This window comes from Periplaneta americana, chromosome 12 (genome assembly GCF_040183065.1).
Source record: "Periplaneta americana isolate PAMFEO1 chromosome 12, P.americana_PAMFEO1_priV1, whole genome shotgun sequence".
Taxonomy (NCBI): Eukaryota; Metazoa; Arthropoda; class Insecta; order Blattodea; family Blattidae; genus Periplaneta; species Periplaneta americana.
In genome coordinates, this window is record NC_091128.1 from 109,806,142 (window position 1) to 109,833,083 (window position 26,942).

Here is a 26,942-nt window from a genome sequence, read left to right on the forward strand (position 1 = left end):
AATATTATCTGAATTCTAGTTAAAAATGAAGATACCAAAACACTACATATTTTTCTAGATTATGACTGCTGAAACAATTTTGAAATAAATTCACATTTTAGGTCTATCACAATAATTTCTCTGTATTGCACGTAATAATGATGTATCGTGAAATATTCACAAATAGAACGTTTTTATGAATCTTAGGTTATCAGTAAAAAAGGTCGTTAGTGTGAGAAGGACGAACACGGAAAGCATGACGATTTTATTATCGTACTTTGTTTTTCTTGAGAACGAAAATAAGTTAAAAGAAAAATTATGTCTTGAGCATGTGAGAAATCGGAAATGTAAACTCATTGTTGGGTATTTTATTGCTAGCAATTAACTCTTTATTTTCTTGTTTCGTGATAAACTTGTGCTACAGTCACTCAAGGCCTCGCGGATTGTTCGCCTGATAAAACTATTTTCTCATTTACTGTTCCCTGAATCTAAATTACAGTGGCAAAAAGCTGTTAACCGACGAGAGAATGATTTAAATCTTCTCCGTTAATTATTTGTTAAGTAACTTTCATGGAATTAAGTTTAAGATTTATGTCACTGTGGTTGCAAGTTACAGCATACTATACAAAAGAATACATCTTAACTTTTCACTCCGTAACAATTATGTACAAATGAAAACATTTGAAGTAATGACAGTAATTTACTGCTAAATTGTAATTATTGCGTTTGATTTCTTTGTTTTATCCTCTTCTTTTTCTCTTTCGTAAGAATGTCCACTAAGGCAGGGTTTTCAGTGATAATACAATGGACTTGAATTCGCAATGGCGAGAAATCCTGAGTTCAAATTCTGGGCTGAACCAAACTGATTGGAGTCATTAGTGAATTTTTCCATCATAAAATAACTAGGAAACTAATTATTTGAAAAGAAAGTGCCAGATTCGTTTCTACTTCCGCTACAAAGGTACATAAGCTGTTTCGAAAGACCTGACGGTGTCTCAATTATGATCACTAGATGGCAAGACATCTCCGCAAAGTGGCCTGTAGGTGACAGCAAAATGAAACTGAGTTCAAATTCTGGGCTGAACCAAACTGATTGGAGTCATTAGTGAATTTTTCCATCATAAAATAACTAGGAAACTAATTATTTGAAAAGAAAATGCCAGATTCGTTTCTACTTCCGCTACAAAGGTACATGAGCTGTTTCGAAAGACCTGACGGTGTCTCAATTATCGTCACTCGATGGCAAGACATCTCCGCAAAGTGGCCTGTAGGTGACAGCAAAATGGAACTGAGTTCAAATTTTGGGTTGAACCAAACTGATTGCAGTTATTAGTGAATTATTCCATCATAAAATAACTAGGAAACTAATTATTTGATAAGAAAATGCCAGATTCGTTTCTACTTCCCCTACAAAGGTACATAAACTGTTTCGAAAGACCTGACGGTGTCTCAATTATGGTCACTAGATGGCAAGACATCTCCGCAAAGTGATCTGTAGGTGACAGCAAAATGGAACTCCAATCTACCATTTCCAACAGACTGGTGAACTTGATATAGTGGAGAGTGTAGGAAAGAAACAACTTCTCTGTTACGACGTCGTGTCACGAATGATGGATTAAAGGCTTCCCAAAACTATAATAAAATGGGTTCCACCTGAAAAGAGGAAAAGTGGTAGGCCTGAAAGTGTTTATATGTTGGAAACATCAGTGCGATGGAGAATTGCAAGACTGGAATGTGAGGACAGAGAAGAATGGCGTTTGAGAACGAAATAAGTAAAAATTCACCGCAAACCGGCTTTATATAATGGAAAGTGCAACAGGTAGTAAATAAATTTAAAATATTTACAATATTAAATTTAATCTTTAAATAAATAGTGGAATAACTAACTAAATGTTGAAGCTTAAAAAAATGAATGTAAAAAACAAAAAGAAGAGAAAAAGGAAATCATAGTTACCGAAGAAAGGAGAATATTTCAATCTAAATGGTAAAGTCCATTTCAGTTGGACTGGTAAGAACATGCCACAACGTCGTAATTGTTCGTAAGTTGTATAAGCTTGTATGAAAATTCCAATGTGAGCCACAAGACATGGACTTCATAAGTTCAATTGGGTATCTAATTAATTTGACATGTCATCTGTATAGGCCTATACTAAACTTGAAACTGCGAGGTAAAACTCAGAACATATCCCAGCTAGCTGAATATACAGAATGGTTCTGTAAGAAATTTGAACTGTTTGAAGATGACTTGGATAAATATATTATTATACATTTTATATCATGTCAAAAATTAAGGGAAAAGGAGGAAATTAAGGTACATTTCACAAACTTAAGGGAGTAGATACCCAAAATTATTTTAGCGTTATTAAATAAAATTTAGTGATTTGAACTCACTGTATCCTATACTGGACCTTTCTGATAAATCTGTAGGCCTATATATTTGTTTCTGGTTTTCCCAACATTTACGTTCGTCGTTATAACTATGCCGGATGTGACATTTCGGCAGATAGGTGACAGGCCTATCGCAATGGTGACTTGCTTAGAAGAGATGTAGGTTGGGCTTTTTCTATTACTGATGATGAAAATGAAAATCACGTTTCGAAGATTTGCTCTTTCTTCGCCTTTAGGTGAACAGAAAATGTGGTCAGAAATGGTTCGTATTCATTGGGGAAGTTACGAATAACTAAATCTGTTTTACAAAGTGGAACATATGCATTCCCCCTAGGGATACAGAGCTGACAATGAAATCTTTCACATCAGGCCGAAGCCAATCTTAAACTTTTACACATAGTGGATACCTAGTGGGAAAAGTGACGTACAGAAATCTAATTCATGAGATTCTGCTATGGGTTAATGGACGAACCTCCATAACGAACCACAGCTTATCTTCGTCGGTACTTGACGGAGCCTTCTTGAGATAGACTCCATACAGATCGGGCAGGTTGGAGTGATCTGACAGCTCCTTGAGCACTTGGTACTCGCTGCGCAGATCTTCTTCATTGTCCGGAGTCGCACGCTGTATCTTGATGGCAACTCGCTTGCCGCCTGTGAAACAGATTGACAAGACACAAATTCATATCACACGAAGTGAAAGTAAATGAACAAATGAACATGTAAACAAGGGATTGAAAGTGTGAGCAAGTGAAGAATGAGCTGTTGAAAGAAGAAATGAATGAGTAAACAGCAATTGAAAGTGTGAGTAAATGAAGAATGAGCTGTTAAAAGAAGAAATGAATGAATAAACAAGCAATTGAAGGTGTAAGTAAATGAAGAATGTGCTGTTGAAAGAAGAAATGAATGAATAAACAACCAATTGAAAGTGTGAGTAAATGAAGAATGAGCTGTTGAAAGAAGAAATGAGTGAATAAACAAGCAATTGAAAGTGTGAGTAAATGAAGAATGAGCTGTTGAAAGAAGAAATGAATGAATAAACAAGCAATTGAAAGTGTGAGTAAATGAAGAATGAGCTGTTGAAAGAAGAAATGAATGAATAAACAAGCAATTGAAAGTGTAAGTAAATGAAGAATGAGCTGTTGAAAGAAGAAATTGATGAGTAAACAAGCTATTGAAAGTGTGAGTAAATGAAGAATGAGCTGTTGAAAGAAGAAACGAATGAATAAACAAGCAATTGAAAGTGTGAGTAAATGAAGAATGAGCTCTTGAAAGAAGAAATTAATGAGTAAGCAAGCAATTGAAAGTGTGGGTAAATGAAAAATGAGCTGTTGAAAGAAGAAATGAATGAATAAACAAGGAATTGAAAGTGTGAGTAAATGAAGAATGAGCTGTTGAAAGAAGAAATGAATGAATAAACAAGCAATTGAAAGTGTGCGTAAATGAAGAATGAGCTGTTGAAAGAAGAAATGAATGAATAAACAAGCAATTGAAAGTGTGAGTAAATGAAGAATGAGCTGTTGAAAGAAGAAATGAATGAATAAACAAGCGATTGAAAGTATGAGTAAATGAAGAATGAGCTGTTGAAAGAAGAAATGAATGAATAAACAAGCAGTTGAAGGTGTGAGTAAATGAAGAATGAGCTGTTGAAAGAAGACATGAATGAATAAACAAGCGATTGAAAGTGTGAGTAAATGAAGAATGAGCTGTTGAAAGAAGAAATGAATGAATAAACAAGCGATTGAAAGTGTGAGTAAATGAAGAATGAGCTGTTGAAAGAAGAAATGAATGAATAAACAAGCGATTGAAAGTGTGAGTAAATGAAGAATGAGCTGTTGAAAGAAGAAATGAATGAATAAACAAGCAATTGAAAGTGTGAGTAAATGAAGAATGAATAATTTGGCAAAAATGAACGAATAATCAAATGATTGAAAGTGTGAACAAATGAAAAATGAACATTTGGACGAAGAATTGAAGAGTAAATAAATGATTGAAAATGCGAGTAAATGAAGAAATGAAAAGGTGAATCAACAAGTAAACAAGCGACTGAAAGTGTAAAGGAAGAAAGGAATGAGTGGATGAAGAAGTGAACACGTAAATAGTGTGGGAAAGTGTGAACAAATGAAGAATTATCAGTTGGACGGAGAAATGAAATGTAAATATGTGATTGGAAATGCGAGTAAATGAAGAATATACAATTGCAAGAAGTAAGGAACGAAAAAAGAATCTTTTGAAAGTGTGAATAAATAAAGAAATGAAAGGGCGAATGAATGGTAAACAAGCGATTGGAAATATAAAGGGAGACAGGAATGAGTGGATGAAGAAGTGAACGAGTGAAAAGTTATTGAAAGTGTAGCAAATTAAGAATTGACAGTTGGACAAGAAATGAAATGTAAATAAGTGATTGGAAATGCGAATAAATTAAGGATGAACAATTGGACGGAGAAATGAACGAAATGAAAGTGTGAATAAGTGAAGAAAAGAATATTTGGAAGAAAAAATGAACGCGTAAATAAGCGACTGAAAGTGTGAATAAATTAAGAAACGAATGGGCGAATGAACGAATAAATAAGAAATGAAGTGAGTGGATGGATGAAGGAATGACTGAGTAAAGAAACTAATGTAGTGAAGAAATGAACATCTGGACGAAGAAATGAGTGATTAAACAAGCAATTAAAGTGTAAGTAGGCATAATTAAATAAATAAATGAGTGGGTGGATTAAGGAATGAACGAGTACAGAAGTGAATGAAAGTGTAAGTAAAGAAATGAGCAATTGGACGAGAAATTAGTGGGTGACCGAGCAAACAAGCAATTTAAACCTTGAGTAAAAGAGCGAATAATAATAGAATAAATAAATAACTGAATAGATGGATGATGGAATGAGTGAGTGGCTAAACGAATTAGCAAGTGATTTAACGAGTTAATAAATGAAGGAATGATGAGTGAATTAATGAAAGAGCGGATGAGTAAGGATATGAGTGGTGAAATAAACGGGTGAGTGGGAAGATGAGTTAATTCAGGGATGATGGACGTACCGGACTGCGTGTCGTTGGCCTCGAAGACCTCGCCACAGACCCCGGCGCCCAGCAGGTCTCCGAGGACGTATCGGTCTCCCGGGTCCGGAAGTGAGCAGAGCTTCAACTCATCAGGCAAGGAGCCTTCTTCTGCCATAGTGACACTGACCACCTGAACAAGATGAGAGTACAAACTGTAACTTATTGCTGGAGCAATGTTTCATATGTTTGAGGAGAAAAAAATTCTCTTCCTAAAACTTCTTCCTCCTCTCTTTTTAGGGTATTCTCAACCTGACATGTCCAGCGCGTTGAATCGAGATGACACTGCATCCTCATAAAATTCTGAATCTCCACCTAGATAGAAAGCACTATGTTACATCTAACTTTTTGGTGGTTGCTTCCTCAAAAATTGCAGTTCTGTGTTTTATTTCCTGATGCCAAATATTTATGTTAACCGAATTGAATGTAAGAATAAACTGAAATCATTAACACTTTCTCATTAGAAGGTGTTGTGATCCTGGAAAACTGATTTTAGATTTTCGCGGAAATACGCAATTTCAGCTTCCATGTAGTCGATAGAATAGTTTTGGACATGCTGTCTCTCTGTGTGTCCGCCTGTGTATAGTGAGTTGATTTTCTTCGTATTCAGTAAGTAGCAGTGAATTATTTATCCAGAAATGACGCACATTGAACATGATAATTTTAGCAAAATATTAACAAGCCTTTATATGAAGTAAAAAATAGCGATGAATTTTAAATCGATTCTAACTTTTTTAAAATTTCGCTTTTTTGTATAATATAAAGAGGTAAATAACCGAAATGATCCGCCTCGCGTGTCTCCCTGTGTTTCAGATTAATTATTATTATGTAAATGCACTTCTGCTTTTCGTTGCGAATACTGCAAGTCTCAATAGCCCCCAGGATAAGCCAGGTGTTGTTTTATGTCACTATGTTGCACCATGTCCACAATGCAATGACGTTGGTGCAGGACATTTTGAACATTTGTAATTTTAAGGGAACTAACACAAGACTGTGTCAACGTATATCCGTGTTACATGTTAAAACATGTCGAAAACCGACAGATGGCCTGGGTGGCATTCGTGAATCCAACGCTGACAGGTGGGACAGCCTGCCTCAGGCCCTGATAGAACCATGTTCTATTTTGTGGACGAATAATCTTATAGGCCAGAAGCCCCAAGCCCTTCCTATCATCGTCGGCTGATAGGTGGGCCACCTTGACTCAGTTCTTGATAGAGCCAACTTCCATTTGCACACCGTAGTCTGATAAGCCCCAGAGGTCCGGAGCCCCAAGGCTTCCTATGTCGTCATTGGAAACCAGTACAACCTCAAAGAATTCAAATCAGCCTATTTTTACTACTGGAGACGACAGACGAAATGAGGGAGAGATGAAGAGTGTTGATGAAATGATAGAGAAACGGGAGTAGCTCGAGAAAAACCATCTGCAACGTCTGCTTTGTCCACCACAAATTCCATCACGACCTGGCTAGAGATGAAACCCGGTGCATCTGGATGGAAGACTTAACACTTGAGCCACAGACGTGGCACAGTGCCCTCTTATATCTCTGTGACTCCTTTCGCCCAAGCAGTTACTTGTTTAGACCTATATCAAAATTGAAGGGATCCGTATTAGAGCTGAAGAGACATGCTGATAATTCTTGTTTACATCACATGATTTCGAGGATATGTTGAGAAAGGTTGTTTATATCTCATTAGAGCTGCAGAAACCTGTTGAGAGTTTTTATTTTATATTACATCAGAGCTACAATGATATGTTTGCAGGGCTTGTTTATATCATATCAAAGCTGGAAGGATATTTTGAGTTTTTTTAGGCTCATATCACATTAGAACATAAGGGATCCGTTGGGAGTTATTGTATTTATCACATAAGAGCTGGAGTAACACATTGATAGTTCTTGTCTTCATCATATCACACGTGCAGGGGCAGATTGATACCCTGTGTTCATTTTGATGTGGGATCTGTTTTTTATGCCCATGAGACCATACGTATGAAACGTGTTTAATCCTTATTTTTGTTGTCGTTGTATGTTAACAAACAAAACATAAGAGCATGTACTATGTTAAAATGCTTTGGTTAGATTCGACAAATAGATCAATGTTGTCATAAAAAAGTGCCGGATGCTCCCATTTGAAAGCGAACATACGATAGTTCTTGTTTACAAAGCATCACATAAGAGCTGCAGGGACATATTGACAGTTATTATTTTCATCACATTATATCTGCAGAGACAGATTGATAGTTCTTGTTTACAAAGCATCACATAAGAGTTGCAGGGATAGGCTATATTGATAGTTGTTTTTATCACATTATATCTGCAGGGACAGATTAATAGTTCTTGTTTACAAAGCATCACATAAGAGTTGCAGGGATAGGCTATATTGATAGTTATTTTTATCACATCATATCTGCAGGGACAGATTAATAGTTCTTGTTTACAAAGCATCACATAAGAGTTGCAGGGATAGGCTATATTGATAGTTATTTTTATCACATCATATCTGCAGGGACAGATTAATAGTTCTTGTTTACAAAGCATCACATAAGAGCGAGCTGCAGGAGCATATAGATAGTTAATTATTTTTATCACATCAAACATACAGAAACAGATTTATAGTAAGTTGTTGTTCATAAAGCGTCACATAACAGCTGCAGGAATATACGAGGGGGATCTAGGAAATAACGACCGTTCGCGCATATCCGCCGCGCAGCTGACTCCCCTTCCTGTTTGAAGGTCAACTGGCTTCCTTAACATGTGTTCTCATAATGTTGTGAGTACTGGTTGCAACAAGTCGCCATTGTGCATTTTGTGTTACTTCAAAATGAACGACGTGATTGATAATCCCGCCGGCTGTGAGGTGAGGAGTGTGATTCGATTTTTGAATGCCCGACATTTGAAATCTGCAGAAATTTACCGGCAATTGAAAGAAGTGTATGGTGATACTGTAATGAATGAAATAAATGTGAGAAAATGGTGCGAGTTTCATCGTGGACATTTGTTCGCCCATTGTTGAACATTTCGCACCATTCGCATTCAAAAATCGAATCACACTCCTCACCTCACAGTCGGCGGGATTATCAATCACGTCGTTCATTTTGAAGTAACACAAAATGCACAATGGCGACTTGTTGCAACCAGTACTCACAACATTATGAGAACACATGTTAAGGAAGCCAGTTGACCTTCAAACAAGGAAGGGGAGTCAGCTGCGCGGCGAGTATGCGCGAACGGTCGTTATTTCCTGGATCCCCCTCATACATTGTGTCCCGCTTAGAGGGATCGAGAAAGTGATAATTTCAAGTGTAAATAATGGTTTATTAACATAGCTTTTACATAACTGGATGTAAAAAACTCTTCGAGTTTCGGAGTATGCTGAATGCAACTCGATGTGTGCGCCTTGAGTTTCTCTGCAAACATCTAAACGACTGTATTCAACCTCCCGCCAAGTGTTCTGTGGCATTTGTGGAGTCACTAGCGCAGCTGCATTTGTGATGCGTGTCTCAGTTCCTCCAAAGTGTTATCTCTCCCTGTTTGGTACACAGCATCCTTCACAAAGCCTCAGAAAAAACGTTCAAGGGGGTCAGATCGGGTGACCTGATTGGCCAGACAATGGGTCTTCGTCTTCCGATCCACCTATCCATGTACGACGATCACGGCGTTGTACTCACGTAACAGATTTTTCTTATGCTAGCCATAGCACACACTGAACTTTCTGTTGTGGTGTCCACATGTTGACCATGGCGTGTTCTCCTACAACATGGCGCCAGGCTTGTTTTAGCAACAAACAAACGAAAGTTACGCATGCAGCTGTTTTCAGACTTTGTTTTGTAAACTTGGACAGTTTCTCTATCTTGTAAGCTGTAAATCTCAATGATAGGCTAACTTTATCTGGTTTTAAGTGATGAGCATTTATTTCTCGATCCCTCTAAGCGGGACACGGTGTATTGATACTTCTGGTTTATATCACATTAAAGCTTCAGGGACATGCTGAGAATCTTTCTTTATATCACATCTGAGCTGCAATAACATGTTGAGAGTTCTAAATTACATTACATCAGAGCGACAGAAGTACATATGTTGAGAGTTTTTGTTTATATCACATAAGAATTGAAGAGATATATTGAGAGGTCCAGTCCTGTGGAGTAACGGTCAGCACGTCTGGCTGCGAAACCAGGTGGCCCGGGTTCGATTCCTGGTCGGGGCAAGTTACCTGGTTGAGGTTTTTTCCGGGGTTTTCCCTCAACCCAATACGAGCAAATGCTGGGTAACTTTAGGTGCTGGTCCCCGGTCTCATTTCACCGGCATTATCACCTTCATATCATTCAGACGCTAAATAACCTAGATGTTGATACAGCGTCGTAAAATAACCCAATAAAAATGTATTGAGAGTTACAGTATTGTTTATATCATACCAGAGCTGAGAGTTCTTATTCCATATCATAAACATGGCGACCACAGGCTTCTGTGCACTCTTCTAATCTGTTTAGTGTGACGCCGTCCTCGTAGCAAGAGAAGACCGCTACAAATTCGATTTAAAGAATTACGAGGCCTTGCAAGTTTTTGTTGCTACGCAGTGCTTAACTTCTTGCGCGCAACAAGACGTTTTAATTATCTGAGGAAAGAAGCTACATGCCTCTCTATTCAACTTGAACACCCAACCATTTCTTAATTACGTACAGTCACGAACATACGAATCTGAGTTATAGTTGTAAAAAGATTTATTTTGGCCTTGATGCTATGATTGAAGACCCTGTCATTTACACAGGGGTGTACAATCTGTATTAAATGTCGTACAGTACCGAGACAGTTTTTAATCTTCGAAGTTTACTTAAACATATAACATCTTTCAACATTGCTCTTAAATGTGAGGTGTTACTTCTATGTTGTTTTCAGAAACCGGGTGAAACTCTTTTCATTATTTAATTTACATTATTGTTGACATTAGTATTAAACAAATATATAAATTTAATGATTTTTTGTTGACTGGGAGGATACTTCCATTCTGGTTAGATGATCGGTCACCTCTGCTTCGGTATGTGGACGTGAGGCCAGCAGCCGGCTGGTAGGTCTGGGGCCTTGAAGGGCTGTAGCGCCACGGATTATTATTATTATTATTATTATTATTATTATTATTATTATTATATGTTTATTAATAGTTCACAAAATAGTGCATAAACTTAATAATTAAAACTAATATATATATATATATATATATATATATATATACATATATACACGAGTATATACACAATAAATATACAAAGGAGAATTACAGCTTAGGCAAGTAAATAAATATTAAGAGTTACAAGAGTGGTTGAGTCGTGCACTAAAACTAGACGTAAGTGCAAGATAAGACATATTATATTAAATATTTAATTTTAGAAATTGTGTTAAAAATTGTATATTTATTGTGTAATATTATAGTTCGTATAAGATCTCTCTAGTTGGTAAACTTTCATCTCTTAATTAATATTACAGTATTTCTTTGTCATTCTTTCAATACTATTACATTTATTATTTATTTAGTATTTAGTATTTATTTATTTAACCTGGTAGAGATAAGGCCGTCAGGCCTTCTCTGCCCCTCTACCAGGAGAGTCCAACTACAATATGTACAATAAAATTTATTATTATTATTATTATTATTATTATTATTATTATTATTATTATTATTATTATTATTATTATTATATTCTAATCATTTTATCCCCGCTGCTGTGCAGTAACAGCATATCTGTCGTGAAACGAGAGGGCCCAGGTTCAAATTCTGGTTGGGACAAGTTACGTGGTTGGGGTTTTTCCGGACTTTTCCTTCAACATAATAAGAAAAAATGCGCTGGGCCTTGAACTCATTTCGCTGGCATTATCTTCTTCATTTCACTCAGACGCAAGAAAACCATAGCAGTTGTTAAAGCGTCGTCAAATCAATTAAAAACATCTTGCTCTGGAACAGGACAAATTATTATTGGCATTATTTGTAACAAGATATACGACCATATTAATTTTATTATTGAAGTCATGTTATAGTTTACGTCAGTTTAACAAAATTTGAGTCCACACCTGTGGAGTAACGGTTAGCACATCTGGCCGCGAAACCAGGTGGCCCGGGTTCGATTCCCGGTCGGGGCAAGTTACCTGGTTGAGATTTTTTCCGGGGTTTTCCCTCAACCCAATATGAGCAAATGCTGGGTAACTTTCGGTGTTGGACCCCGGACTCATTTCACCGGCATTATCACTTTCATCTCATTCAGACGCTAAATAACCTAAGATGTTGACAAAGCGTCGTAAAATAACCTACAAAAAAAAAAAAAAAAACAAAATTTGACACTATACTAGACTTATTACTCTTGACGTAATTTCTGAAACAAAGTACTTACTTGAAATAAAATATTGACAAGGAATATTAGTACTTTATAATAAAAGTAATTTTGGATTTATTGTTGAGCAAGGCATATTGCCATAGTCTAGTATATACAGTCACGAAGCTCAATACGTAGTAAATATCCATCCATAGATAGTTGCTAACCACTAGAATCGCTACTATCGCCTCATTACAGACAATGCGAAATAGTACCTGCACAGTCTATTGTACCCTCATAAACCCAAGCTTCGTGACTGTATATTACTAGACTGTGATATTACTGTCCTTGTCATTACTTTTAACAAGATATAGTATTTAATTTAATTTTTCAATCAGAAATGTTATTGCTGTTACATTTTTAACAGATATTCCAATTTATTCTTGAAAATAGGCATGCTATTATTATTATTATTATTATTATTATTATTATTATTATTATTATTATTATTATATATTTAATGAAATTACATATTATTTTAATTTTGAACAAGGTAGGCTATCTTAGTAATAACCAATTCTTTAACAAGACTTCCTGTTTTTATTTCATTCTCGACCTAAGCATGTTATTTATAATTGTTGCTTTATTTTAACAAGAATCATTTCAATTTTATTTTGTGTAAGACATGTTATTGTTTTACCAAACTTCTTTGATTTGTTGCCGTTTTATTCTCAAGGATGATATTTTAATTTTATTCTTGATTAACAAAATTTATTGTTAGTAGTTATTTCAACAAGATAAACTGTTTTGATTTCATTCTTGAAGGACATATTTTGCTTCTTAATTCTGTTTCATTTTCAACAAGGCATGCCTTTTTAATTTTATTCTTAAAAAATATGTTATTTTTCAGCATTATTTAACACTATATATTGTTTTAATTTTATTCTTTAACAAGACATCATTTTATCGTTATTTTTAACAACACATTATTGTTCGTCGTTATTTTTTAAAGAAGATATATTGTTTTTATTCTTCAAAAATACATATAAATTTATGTTACTACTAGCCGTACCCGTGCGCTCCGCTGCACCCGTTAGAAATGAATATAAAGTAATTACATAATTAAAATAGGACATTTGATCCAGGGAACATTCGTGTTTGATAGAAGGATAAATCGTTTAATATGTTACTTAATTGAAATTGCATCCAAATAATTAAAATGCGATCATTTTGGTCCAGAGACACTCATTTGGTGCAATGACAATTCCTTTAACATATTTCTTAATTTTTATTACATGCAACCATAGTTTAATGAAGATTGAAATCATTTAGATTTAATGTGTATATTTTATTTTAATTGTTATAGGTTTCCATTGAATTATGGTAATAACTTAATTTTAACCCTTGTTTTCTACGTATTCAGTAAATGGCTCTTGGCCCACTATGGTTCTGAACCCTTCAAATAACTTAAATTATATTATATAATATTACATATTATATTATATTATATTATATTATATTATATTATATTATATTATATTATATTATATTATATCAGAAGTTACTGTAATAACATTATAGCATTATGTCCATCTAGAGAAACTACACTTTCCAATGGTGAAATAATAATTAATTATAAAATCGGTTAATTTAGCTTCCGATATTACTGCATACAAACACAGAAACATTCTCTGTAGGCTATCTTTCATAGCTTTCGATTGTTGCTGTCCAAGGCCCCTTATAGACGAAGTCATTTGTTTTTTAATTCATTACACGACCTTAGATGGCAGTTATTTTAATTTTAAAACTCATTTATCTCATTAAATATCAGTCCTATCAAAATTTTTTAAGGAATAAAACTTATCGCAAATTATTTTTAAAGAAACTTTTGTTATGTAACATTGTTCACAAAAATCAATAATAAGCGAGATATTTCGATTTATTTAATTCAGGCCCCCTTATAACCCCCCTTTTAAATAATGTATTTTGAATGCCATATAGCCTAAAATCTAAGTTACAACGAACTTAATTTATATTCCAATTTTCATCGAAATCCGTTCAGCCATTATCGCGTGAAAAGGTAACAAACATACAGACAGGCAGACAGACAGACATACAAACAAAAATTTCAAAAAAGCGATTTTCGGTTTCAGGGTAGTTAATTATATATGTTAGGACCAATTATTTTTGGAAAATCGAAAATTACCAGAAAAATTTGGGCTACAGATTTATTATTAGTATATAGATTTATAATTCCTTTAACATGATGTGTTGTTTTGATGTAATTCTTCAACAAGACTTGTGACTTAAATTCATTCATGGATAAGACATGTTACTGTTCGTACTTATTCTTAACAAGTTATTATAGTGTTTTGATTCTTCAACAAGACATGCCATTTTAATTTTATTTTTAAAGGAATTATGTTACTGATCTTTGTTACTTTAACAAGATCACATCCTTCGACAACACATGTGATTTTAATTTTAGTTCTTTTAAAAAATATGTTACAGTTCATCATTATTTTAACAAAATATATTGTTTTGATTTTTTCTCCAACAAAACATGCTTTATTTTTATTGTTGAACAACATGATACTTTTCATCGTTATTTTAACAAGATATATTGCATTTATTTCATTTTTCAACAAGATATATGTGATTTAATTTAATTAATAAACGATTTATGTTAATTGTTGTGTAGTTAAATGCCCTAAGACAGGTCTGAACTCCACAAGTGATACCAACAAGGCACCACTTGTGAGGCAACTAGGTCAGGAGATAATGGGGTAGGGCGGTCAGTTCCTTTCCCCCTCCATTGCATACATCACCGATTAGTTACTTGTTACAGATGTACACAAATAATTGTTCTTCCTCTGACACATACGAGTATCATCAAGTGAGATGTAGCCTACTTATACTGCCAGATAATGCGAGGGAGGGGGGAGCGTAGATGTACATATCAGCCAGAACCTCAATCAGAGGGAAGGTATTTTAGTGTTTCTCGTTATTCTTAACAAGATATTATATAATTGTGATTATTCAACAAGACACGCAATTTTAATTTTATTCTTGAAAGAGACATGCCATTCTTTATCTTCGTCTTTAACAAGATTTGATTTCATTCTTTAACAAGCTATACAGTATAATTGCTATAGTTGTTTTCTTTTTATAACATAGCATTTTAATTTTATTCTTGGTCCGCCGAGTTAGCTCTATGATAGCGCGTCTACGTCCAGACTAGTCGACCCGGGTTCAATTCCCGGCGGGGTCAGAAATTTCTACCGCGGGATGGCGGTGCACAACTTCTAATCACTAAATTGTACACCAATATGCCTGAGTTAAATCCCAAATCTCTCCGCAATGCATATGAAGAGAAGGCATATGTTGATAGTGATTCGTCCGTCGGATGAGGACGTTAAGCCTGCCGGGCCCCTTGGTGCTATTCGACAGGAGTAGGCTACGTGCCGGCACCTGGTTTCCTCTTCTCCCTTCCTCGCCTTCATCACCATTCTCATCCATTCCCTACACTACTCTTACATATACATTCACTCTAGTACACGATATAATTCTTCACAGACACACATCATGCATAACGTGGCACGCCGAAGTGGTGGGCAACTTGAAAATGGGTCACAGTTCTGCCATTTCTGGGCAGTATGCGGAACACGAATCACGCAAGAGAAGTAGGTAGGCCCTAGAGACACACACACAAACACACATACACACGCACGCACTTTTTTATCCTTGATATGTCATTGTTACATTTACACAACACTTCCCATTGAAGTTTCTTCTTAAACAAAATTTGTTTCTTTAAACAGGCTTGCATTTCTTTCTTTGAACAAACATTTTAGTTTTTTTTAGTAGGTTATTTTACGACGCTTTATCAACATCTAGATTATTTAGCGTCTGAATGAGATGAAGGTGATAATGCTGGTGAAATGAGTCCAGGGTCCAACACCGAAAGTTACCCAGCATTTGCTCATATTGGGTTGAGGGAAAACCACGGAAAAAAACTCAACCAGGTAACTTGTCCCAATCGGGAATCGAATCCGGGCCACCTGGTTTCGCGGCCAGACGCGCTAGCCGTTACTCCACAGGTGTGGACTAACATTTTAGTGTTACCATTATTTTGAATAAGAGATGCTTTTATAGCAACTAAGGTTTTTTGTTGTTAGTTTTTATTTTAAGATATTGTAAACACCGAAAATATGGAACATGACTGTATGTGTACCGTGTAACATGTGTCATCTATTGCTGTGATTTAGCAACACTTTAAGATATTAGTGCGATGGAACAGCAGACTGGGCTCATCACAGTCTAGTATATACAGTCACGAAGCTTGAGTTGTGAGGGTGCTAGGAACAATAGACTGTGCAGGTACTATTTCGCATTGTCTGTAATAGGCGATATTAGCGATCCTAGTGGTTAGCAACTATCTATGAATGTATATTTTGCTACGTATTAAGCTTCGTGACTGTGTATACTAGACTGTGGGGCTCATAGTGAGTTAATCCACTGATCGAAGCTCTCTGGTCATGAGAAAGACATTCGAGGTACGCATTAAAATGCTTTACGAGATGCGGACCTTTGAATGCTAGGAATGATAATTCGATTTTTATTTCTTAAAGCATGTTGTGTGTGTGGACGTAATTGTAGGGGTTCGAAGCTATGTTACATAACTTACAGACTCGTATAACATCCTATAATATAGCATACAATAATACCGTGTGTATCTTAATGTAATTTTTTGCGACATTGATATGTTTAGTGCAGCATGAATCCGTGTAACTGACATGAAAAACATCAACGGGTGTAAATTATTAATTATTCTTTGAGAGTTGTTAGGAACTTGAGCCTCACTTGTCTCAGCGTAGAGGTTAATTAAAGGAATACTTAGTTCCTTCACTAATTAATACTTCACGGAACACGAGATGTATTGCAGCAGACGATGCGAGGAATTATAGTGCATGCGATTCGTTGTCTGTATATTTTATAATGATAATTATGTAGTTTAAGATTGAAGCCTTAAGTCTCTAATTATCTAAACTGTAATCATAGATATTTTAAACATGGTCGAGATAACAGGATTAATTCTGTGAACTACTTCGATACTTGATGATTACGTGTATTTTCTTCAGCATTCTCAGTTCATAAAGGGAATGATAGGCATTCGCACCTAATTTAAAATATTGTACGCATTACGACACTGATACTCAAGCAATGATCTATTAATAGAGGAAGTGTTACAAATATGAAATAGGGGTACAAATGTGAAATAGTGTGGTATACGACCTGAGACGTGTTGTATTCTAGTAGAAATCTTCCAAATTAGTACGCAGTGATATTCTCTTTCGCGGAAATGTGTTAATTTTCAGTTAAAAGCTGAACTGTTGAAACGTTTATCATTATTGCGTTTTTGAGAAAAGTGAAAATTTTGGCGGTAAGTTTTTTCCTTGAATATACATTCTTATTCTTTAATGTTAGAGGTATTTAATGATATATATTCTTAAGGGATTAGATGCAGCTTAGAGGAGTGAAATTTTGGAAATATTCAACATTTTTTTACTCCATTACTGTATCTTGTACAATAATGAAAATTAGTATGTGTAAAATACTGTCCTCCTGGTATACAATACAAATATTTTTACGATTAAAAATGATTTATATATATATTTTTTTCAAAATTCAAAATTCACTATGCAGTGATGGAGCGTTTCCCTCATAACTCAAAAAGTATCCAACATTCTGTGATGAAATTTTTTGTATGTATCTATGCATGTCATATCTACAATATGATGCAAAATCACTTTTCTACCTTTCATAGATTGTCTGATAAAAAATAAATTCATTTTAAAAATGGTAAAATATCAGTATTTTCTTCTAACACAAAATAAAAAAAATATTATTTATTAAGGAATATAGTTGAAAGAGAATGATATTGTAAACACGAGTTTCAGTAATAAAGTAAAAGAGAGAGAACATGAAAAAGTTAACAAGTTATGAGTTATGAGAGAAAAGCTTCATCACTGGACAGTGAACTGCCACCGTTTTGAATTTTGAAAAAAAAAAAAAAAATATATATATATATATATTTTTTAAATCGTAAAAATATTTTTCTCAAATAGCAGGGCAGTGTTTTACACATACTAATTTTCATTATTGTACAATATACAGTAATTGAGGGGAAAAAAAATGTTGAATATTTCCAAAAATTTTACTGCTGTAAGCTGTACCTAACCCCTTAAAGAGAAATAATCTACGTTTATAGCAATATAAAATGCTAAATTGATTTCGTTTTTAAATTATGATATATTTTGAGGTTATGACTTAAAACATCAATGTGTCACAAATATGAAATATTATTATTATTACTATTATTATTATTATTATTATTATTATTATTATTATTATTATTATTATTATTATTATTATTATTATTAGTATTCCATCTTTATACTCTGGTTTTCTGTTTCGTTACTAGTGTTGGCACTTGTAAGAGGAGGGAAATCCTAATCTTGCAACAAACTTAGAAAATAATGGAATGAAAAGACAATGCAAGAAGCCATGAAACAAGTTCGAGAAAAGACGTGAGAGACGATTCGGTTCCTGAAGACATATATTTTTATTTTTAAACTTGCGAATTCTCAAATTTGTATACCAAAAATACATGTTAAAGTCTAAATTATTTTACTCTTTAAAGTTTTTGACAGGTGTTATAATTATGTAAAAAATAATTTCTGTGACAAAATAGTTTTTGAAGATAAGCTAACATAATTATTTGATTTATAATTTCGTTTAAAGTACGAGAGAAAACGAAAAGTATTAGAACAGTTTTATGTGATTTTCTTCAATAAAAGATGAATTAATAATTAGTAAAGATGTTCATATTATTGTGCCAAACTTTCAGAACGGCCCCAAGGTTCACTCAGCCTTCTATAAAATTGAGTACCGGGTCTTTCCCGGGGGTAAAAGGCGGTCAGAGCGTGGTGCCGACCACACCACCTCATTCTAGTGCCGAGGTCATGGAAAGCATGGGGCTCTACCTCCATCTCCCCCAAGTGCCTTCATGGCATGTTACGGGGATACTTTTTTTTTTTAAGTTCATATTATTGTCAGTACCATCATTCCTTTGCATACCGAATATAAACAAAATCTTATCATAGTTCAAAAGAAATATCTGTAGGCCTACATTTAGGAGCAAAGACAGACATAATAAGAAAAACATTTTTTTTCTGAAACATGTAAGCTGAAAATGTATATTATTTTCTTGTAGAACCTTAAAAAAAACAAACAAAAAATTTTGCAGCATTGCCATGCTTTCCTTTTATACTCTTTATAATGAGTAAGCAAAACAGTGTGGATTAAGTTTTACTAAAAATACGTATGTAATTTCTTCGCTACAGTAATGTAAACGTAGCCGTTACGGAAAACACGGAAATTTTACTTGAAGCAAGTAAAGCGATCGGTTTGGAAGTAAATCCCGAAAAGACAAAGTATATGATTATGTCTCGTGACCAGAATATTGTATGAAATGGAAATATAAATATTGGAGATTTATCCTTTGAAGAGGTGGAAATATTCAAATATCTTGGAGCAACAGTAACAAATATAAATGACACTCGGGAGGAAATTAAACGCAGAATAAATATGGGAAATGCGTGTTATTATTCGGTTGAGAAGCTCTTATCATCCAGTCTGCTGTCCAAAAATCTGAAAGTTAGAATTTATAAAACAGTTATATTACCGGTTGTTCTGTATGGTTGTGAAACTTGGACTCTCACTCTGAGAGAGGAACATAGGTTAAGGGTGTTTGAGAATAAGGTGCTTAGGAAAATATTTGGGGCTAAGCGGGATGAAGTTACAGGAGAATGGAGAAAGTTACACAACACAGAACTGCACGCATTGTATTCTTCACCTGACATAATTAGGAACATTAAATCCAGACGTTTGAGATGGGCAGGGCATGTAGCACGTATGGGCGAATCCAGAAATGCATATAGAGTGTTAGTTGGGAGACCGGAGGGAAAAAGACCTTTAGGGAGGCCGAGACGTAGATGGGAGGATAATATTAAAATGTATTTGAGGGAGGTGGGGTATGATGATAGAGACTGGACTAATCTTGCACAGGATAGGGACCGCTGGCGGGCTTATGTGAGGGCGGCAATGAACCTTCGGGTTCCTTAAAAACCATTTGTAAGTAAGTAAGTAAGTAAGCCGTTACGGAAGTATAGAAAAAACACTTTTAAAGTTCTTCTAAAAATATTTAACTCTCCAGAATTACACCTCTCACTGAACACTTCTTGAGAGAAAAGTGTGAGGCTTAATTATACTGTAAGTACATGAATTTTAATTTTCAATAACGCAACTCTAATCACTGCAGAAAGACAGCAAAGAAAAAGAGCCTAAATGCGCAGGGATTAACGTTTGTTTTAAGAGATCGGAATTAGGCAGAACTTACGAAGTTTTGAGATAGACACTAAATTACTCTAAAACCGGGGAAAACTGGCCTGCTGAAGGCAAACTCTCTCAATAAAATAATTATTGCTTGATTTGCATAATAAATATTACTTTCGTGTTGAGAAGGGGTGACCAATAATTACCTGCTTTCACAGTAAACATTACTTTCGTATCGAGGAGACTGGTCAGTAATTATTAGGGAGCGGATTTTTATGTGCAAAAAAATTTAAATATATTTATTTTTATGTGCTAAAAATACGAAAATATTTGATAAAAATATATATTTTTTAAATATGACAAAAATACCTTACTTAGCTTGAAAAAAAAATGTTACTAGGTACTCACCAACCACACTTGAGTGCTTGTAGTTGGCAAAAATTACAGTGAACAACAAAGGTCATCTCCAAATTCTCCATCACAAATGCATGCCGATTATCTCTGAACAACGACTTATACTGTGAAAACGATCTTTCCACGTCACAGGACGTCAGACGTGCATATTTAAAGAGAGGAATGTCACAAACACAAACACCGTCAATTTCACCTACAGGCACACCCTCCAATACTAGAGCAACTTTACACATTTTTTTATATCCAATGTTTTTCCCAAACACATTCTGGAATTTGTCCCTTAGTACTTGTACTTCTGAACCTGGTAGCGAGTCTAGTTTAATTTCCACGGCACGCACCTCCCTGTTTCAGACAACAGGTTTTTGGATGTTTCGAGTTTTTTATAGTGTCACACAAAAAGCTTATATTTGCTAATAGGAAAGCCAAATCGTTTTTTAAACAACCATCTTTCAGTATATCTTTAAGGATATCGATTGACGAAGCCCGATAACAGGGAGTCACAACAAGATATATTGCCTTACTTGATAGACATGAGCGAGAGGCGAGAGATTTGTTTAAATTAAATAATGTTCATTCATACCCGAGCTCTTATCTGTTGTGTTTCACAAACAAAGCGTGGAATTAAATCATCTTAAGCAACAATAAACATTCCTGATTGTGTTTTGCAAGATCTCTCTTTCTTGTCCACGTTAATTTATAGTCTGATAATAACACTGATATGCTGCCTAGCAGTTCTCAGAACTTGAGGTGATACTATTACAAAAATGGATCACGGATACACCACACAGCGCTTAGAAATACGAAGCAACCAAGAATTCTTAAAAAAAGCTAACATACTTCTGAGTGATATAATTGATTTAGTTTTAATATTTAAAAGTTCTTGTAAAAATTATTTAAATAAAAAATCTCCAAGATTTATGTATTTATAATACATTTCCTGAAAATATGTATTTGCATATTTTTTTTTTTTTTGTGAAAATATGTGTTTTTATGTGAAATAAAATTCGGGTTTTAAACTTGTAACTTCATGTTTGGAATATTTAACTTTGTTAATTGTGTTTTATCACACGCAAAAAGGATATTTAATTACATAAGAATCCGCTCCTTAGTAATTATTGCTTTTCATAGTATATATTATACTAGTCCCCCTTAAGGAGAGGCACGAGCTGGAACTGTCCTCCCACGTGTGGTACTCGGATAGAATGATTTGTATGCCTTAAGTCCCTCCCGCGCTACAGATTCCCCTACACGCCCCCTCGAATTCCCCTACAGCCTGCAGATTCCCTTTACCTTTTCACATAGGCATCACCACATTCTCTCAATCCCGGTCCCATAAGAGCACAGCTTTTCCTTGGGTAATCCTAAATCTTTTATTAAATTATTGAGTTCAAACTAGTAAACTCTTCAGGACTTTCACTCCCTACATCACACAGCCTTCTAGATTTGTTTCTGATCCTCACCAAGAGGTTAGTACTAAATTTTACAATAGAGCACTTGGTTATGGATGCAGAAAAATCACTAGTATATTAATAATATAAAACATAAAATATAATTTTGTGTAAAAATGGTGCGTGATGTAATGTAATTTCTGGCTTCATGACACAAAAATATATAAAGGAGAGCTAAAATGTTTTTAAAAAGTTTTTTCGTCGCAGGCCTGGCGTATATTATTATACAAACAGAGCCTGATCATAAAAAGTCATTTCATAAATACTTCCTTATCGCTACCGACAAACCACGTGACCCACATTCGTGCCAGAATTTCAGAGTTGGGAAGTCGACATTGTGTGGATACAAGAGAGTAGGCCATATGTTTTCTTGTTTTATCCTGAACAGTGAGGGGCAGATCCTGGCATTGCGTCCATCGAGTGAACTATTACACTGACCTCCAGCTAGGCGCATTAAAACTCACATCAGTAGACTATGCTAAGGTTCGCTGACTATCCATGTATCGAAGCAGGCAATCTCGGCCTAGAAGCGCGAACGAGGAAAGTTGTGGAATGATGATGGAATGGAGATCTGACAGAATTATGTTGTCTAACGTGAGGAAAAGGGAGAACCCCGAAAAAAATTCCAACCGCGACCTTGTCTACCACTAGTATCACTACGGAATTTTCAATGAAAAATCGCAGACCTGGCTGGAACTCGAATCCGGAACATCTGCATTAAAGGCTGATGGTTTAGGCCACGTGGCCTTGTGAAAAGTGATTAGATAAGCTTAATTCAATGTAAATGTGTAACCCACGTTAGGCCTACTCTATAAATATACTGTCAACAGAAGCAAGAAGGATTATCAGCTCAGACACGTTATTATGTTTTGCTGTAATTTTATAAATGCGTATATCAAGATAGAGAAAAGAAAACTGGATAAGACTTTCATTACTTTTTATTTAAAATTTACGTAATGTTTAAAAAAATGTATAATAATCGTATAGGCTATATGGTTTTAGAAAAAATGCGAATTATTCGTTCTTACAAGATATTCTGAAAAATGTAATAAATAAATTATTTATTGGAACATATGTTTTGGTGTGCAATAAAAGCAGATCTAATAAATTTAGGAACACATATCCAGAACTTTGAACTACTTCAGGGACATCTATGTGTCTAAAATATATTTTCTTAAGAATTCATTCTCTATTGATATGTACCTATGCATAAAGTGGAATTTGGATATTAATACAAATTTATTTATAAACAAAAAATTAATATATTAAATCGGGAAAAAATGTGCAATAGAGTTATTGTATAGCCTGCATACATGAGGCGTTCAGAACTAAAGTGGATCAAGTAACAAATTTTCATAAATTGAGTTTAATTCATTTTCTGATTATCTGAAGTTGGATCTTTTCCGAGCAGTAATGGCTCAAGTCTTAATTCCAAGTATTCGCCGGTAGGTGACACCAGTCACTTTTGGCTCAGATTATTTGTTCATGATGTTCTGAGCCAAAGCCTTGCAGCAATTAACATCACAATTGTTTATATTTTATAAATCTAGAATTTGAGAACGTAACAATAAAATTGTTGCTAGTGAAATTAGGTAATCCACTGGAGCAAGTTAACTTTAAGTCCTATTATCTCAAAACTACGTCTCATGTACTTGATCCACTTTAGGTCTGAAAGCCTCACATATACTCGTACATACATACATACATACATACAAAAGTGTAGTGTTAAGTGAATTGAGTGAAAATAGTGTAGTGACTTGGCAAAGAGAATGGGACCAAACGACGAAAAGTGCAACTACAAAATCCTTTCTCCCAAATGTAGTCCAGAGACTAAAACTCAAAATTAATACCTCTCCTAATTGTACAACTTTGATAACAGGTCACGGTAATATAAAATCATATTTACACAAGTATAAAATTATAGACAATCCTATGTGCACTTGTAGTACAGCAGAACAATCAGTGGATCACCTTATATATGATGGTAAATTAATAGAGCAGGAAAGAGAAACTTTGAAAGCAAAAGTTCTACGGTTAGAAAATTGGCCAGTCAACAAAAATAAACGGATCTCAGAATATACCACAAATTTCATAAAATTTGCAAATAGTATAGGTTTTAACAAGTTGCAATGAAAAGAATAATTTGTATATCCATCATCTTGTAAGAAAGTAACTGTAATATTTAGTTAACATAGCATGTATACCAAGATAATATCTTTGCATGTAATATTACTCCATAGTAATGGAGCATGCAGGTTGAGTTAATTAAAAAAAATACATACATACATACTGTACACACACACACACACACACACACACACACACACACACACACATACTCGTACCTGCGACCTTGCTACAATATTTTAATTCTAGGCCTAGGTTACGATGAAACTTGAGTTTCGCGAAATGTGTGGCCTATCTTTACGTTACACCTAACTAGGGTTACCATGAGAAGAAATTCTATAGGAGGACATGGAATCTAAAATAAGAGAACATTGCTGAAAAAAAGAGGACTTTTTAAAAATTGGTATGAACAAAATTAAGTAAAGATAAAAACAATGGCTCACCTTAGTCAGTTTTCTCACTAGTTGCTGGATCAGTATTAATCTGTACCCTACTTATCGGTGAAGCCCACTTTGTGTACAAGAAACCGGAAGAGGCAAACTTCTATCTTGTAACAAATAACTATGGAACTGTTCACAGGACATGTCCTTGAAATTATATTTCACTATGATGATACCTCTGACTGTCTCCGTTAGCATGCGATTTCGTTCTTTTGTCCATTGAGCAGATATTAGGGAAAATACTCTCTCAGCACTTCCATTGTGACTTGGGATAAATAAATAGAATTGACATATTTTTAAGAGTTCTGAGAAAGTTTCAGTGCTCGCAGAACTATTGGAATTGAAGAATTTGCACCATTGTTTATTATCTAAACTTAAATCTTTGTCCAAATTAACTTGATTGGCATATCTTTGTACATTGCAGAATAAAATTGATAAAATAGCTTAGACTCATGAATAGTGACGTTTTTAGAGTGTAAGAATTCAATGCATGTCAATAAGTCATCATATTTTATGTTTTTTTATGTGCTCCAGCTTCAACCATTGAAAGCAGTTAAATTCTTTCACAGGTTTTCTCCATTTGTTTAGATATTCTATGCATAATATCGCACATTATTCAATATTCATATAAATTCTAGTTGAAATGCGAAATGCCGGACATTTCAATTTTTTTAAATGCCTGCCGGACAGGATAAAATGATTAAAAAAGAGGACATGTCCTCCTTTTGCCGGACGGATGGTAACCCTACACCTGTTTGTCTCTAAATTGCCATTGTAATTCAAAGCGGAAGTATGGGAAATTATCTAAATATAGAAAAAAGTTTTAGGAAGCAGACAAATATCTATGACTCATGAGCTTTAGCGTAACTCAGTTGTTGACTTATGATCTAAAGGATCGGGGTTCGAACCCTGATATATATTTTAATTATGTAACAAATTGGAAATGTTCCCCCTTGTCATCATAGTTCCACCGTTGCTCCACTATCGCTATGTTAAGTCGTTTCTGAACAGTTACTAGTTTTAAAAGACGTTAAATTAAGTTCAATCTATTCACACTACCTACTCAGTAGTTACTACAGAAAATTCAGTCTCCGAAGAATATGAGTGATGTGTTACTTTTCATGGCTGCTTGCATACCTTGCAGTCGTCTTCTCGTGTGTCCGATCCTCGTTTCTTCCCGTCGCACACTGAGGAGGAGGCAGTGGCTCATTCCATGTTCGAATGCTTAGGAAGCCTCACTAAGTCGGTGCAGCTTCGGGGCTTCTGCTAAGTCCCTCAACTGTCAGTCTTCCTTGAACCACCTCAATTTAGCAAGTGCTGGCATCAGCAACATCCTACGACTTAAAAAAACGCTACAACTTTTCGATTTATTAACTTTACTAGAGCATAAACGTCTTCACCTGACATAATTAGGAACATTAAATCCAGACGTTTGAGATGGTCAGGGCATGTAGCACGTATGGGGGAATCCAGAAATGCATATAGAGTGTTAGTTGGGAGGCCGGAGGGAAAAAGACCTTTGGGGAGGCCGAGACGTAGATGGGAAGATAATATTAAAATGGATTTAAGGGACGTGGGATATGATGATAGAGAATGGATTAATCTTGCTCAGGATAGGGACCGATGGCGGGCTTATGTGAGGGCGGCAATGAACCTCCGGGTTGCTTAAACGCCAGTAAGTAAGTAAGAGTATAAACGATGGGTACTGTGGTGATTAGACATTGATTGATTTAATGTTCCCAACTAACAGCTTAGAATGTTATTGAGTTATTAGAATGAGTGTGAGTTCGTTGGGAGGAGTTATACGTCTGGCTTACAAGACTGAGAAATCATATGGACTAGAGCAGTGATTCCCAAAATTTTCGAAGGCGCGACCCACTTCTGAGCGAGACTTCAGTTTGCGACTCCATTCCAAAAGTACAAATCCCTGTAAAATCGTGAACAATTATAATTTTACTAAAAACCAGTGGATACCACTCGAAGTAAGATTTTAAACAACAGATTTTTTTAGTATTTTACAGAAGAAACTCAAAACAATTACGACAATCACAGACTGAAATCAACTGAATGAAATAAAAAAAAAGGAAGAAGAACTCATTGAAATACAGAGTGATTATAAAGTCTCGATCCATTTTATAGAAATAATGGACATGCGGACATGAAATCGATATGTGGTTATCGTGATGGTAGATACATAAGAAATTCATCGTAATTCAACATGTCCGCCATCCATTTCATAGCATACCTTTCACCTGTAGCCCTAAAGACAATCGTCAACAAGTTGCCTGTAATCGCTGCGCATGCTTCCCGAATACGATTCCTCAGGTTCTTTAGGTCTCGTACTTTCGTTTTGCATACTTTTGCCTTGATAAACCCCAAGGCGAAAAAGTCTAACGG

At 35.0% G+C, this 26,942-nt stretch overlaps 1 protein-coding gene across 1 annotated transcript in view; it reads right to left on the bottom strand.

Moving 5' to 3' along the window:
- The window catches only part of ninaC (STKc_myosinIII_N_like and MYSc_Myo21 domain-containing protein ninaC), a 109,102-nt gene extending 83,337 nt beyond the window's left edge, over window positions 1-25,765 (bottom strand). Inside the window, exons 1-3 of the mRNA XM_069841932.1 lie at window positions 25,683-25,765; window positions 5,404-5,554; window positions 2,840-3,021 (exon numbers count right to left, since the gene is read on the bottom strand). Coding sequence (XP_069698033.1) covers window positions 2,840-3,021; window positions 5,404-5,539 — 318 coding nt within the window. The 5' untranslated portion in view covers window positions 5,540-5,554; window positions 25,683-25,765. The remainder of the gene's footprint in view (window positions 1-2,839; window positions 3,022-5,403; window positions 5,555-25,682) is intronic.
- Window positions 25,766-26,942: the final 1,177 nt, after the last annotated feature.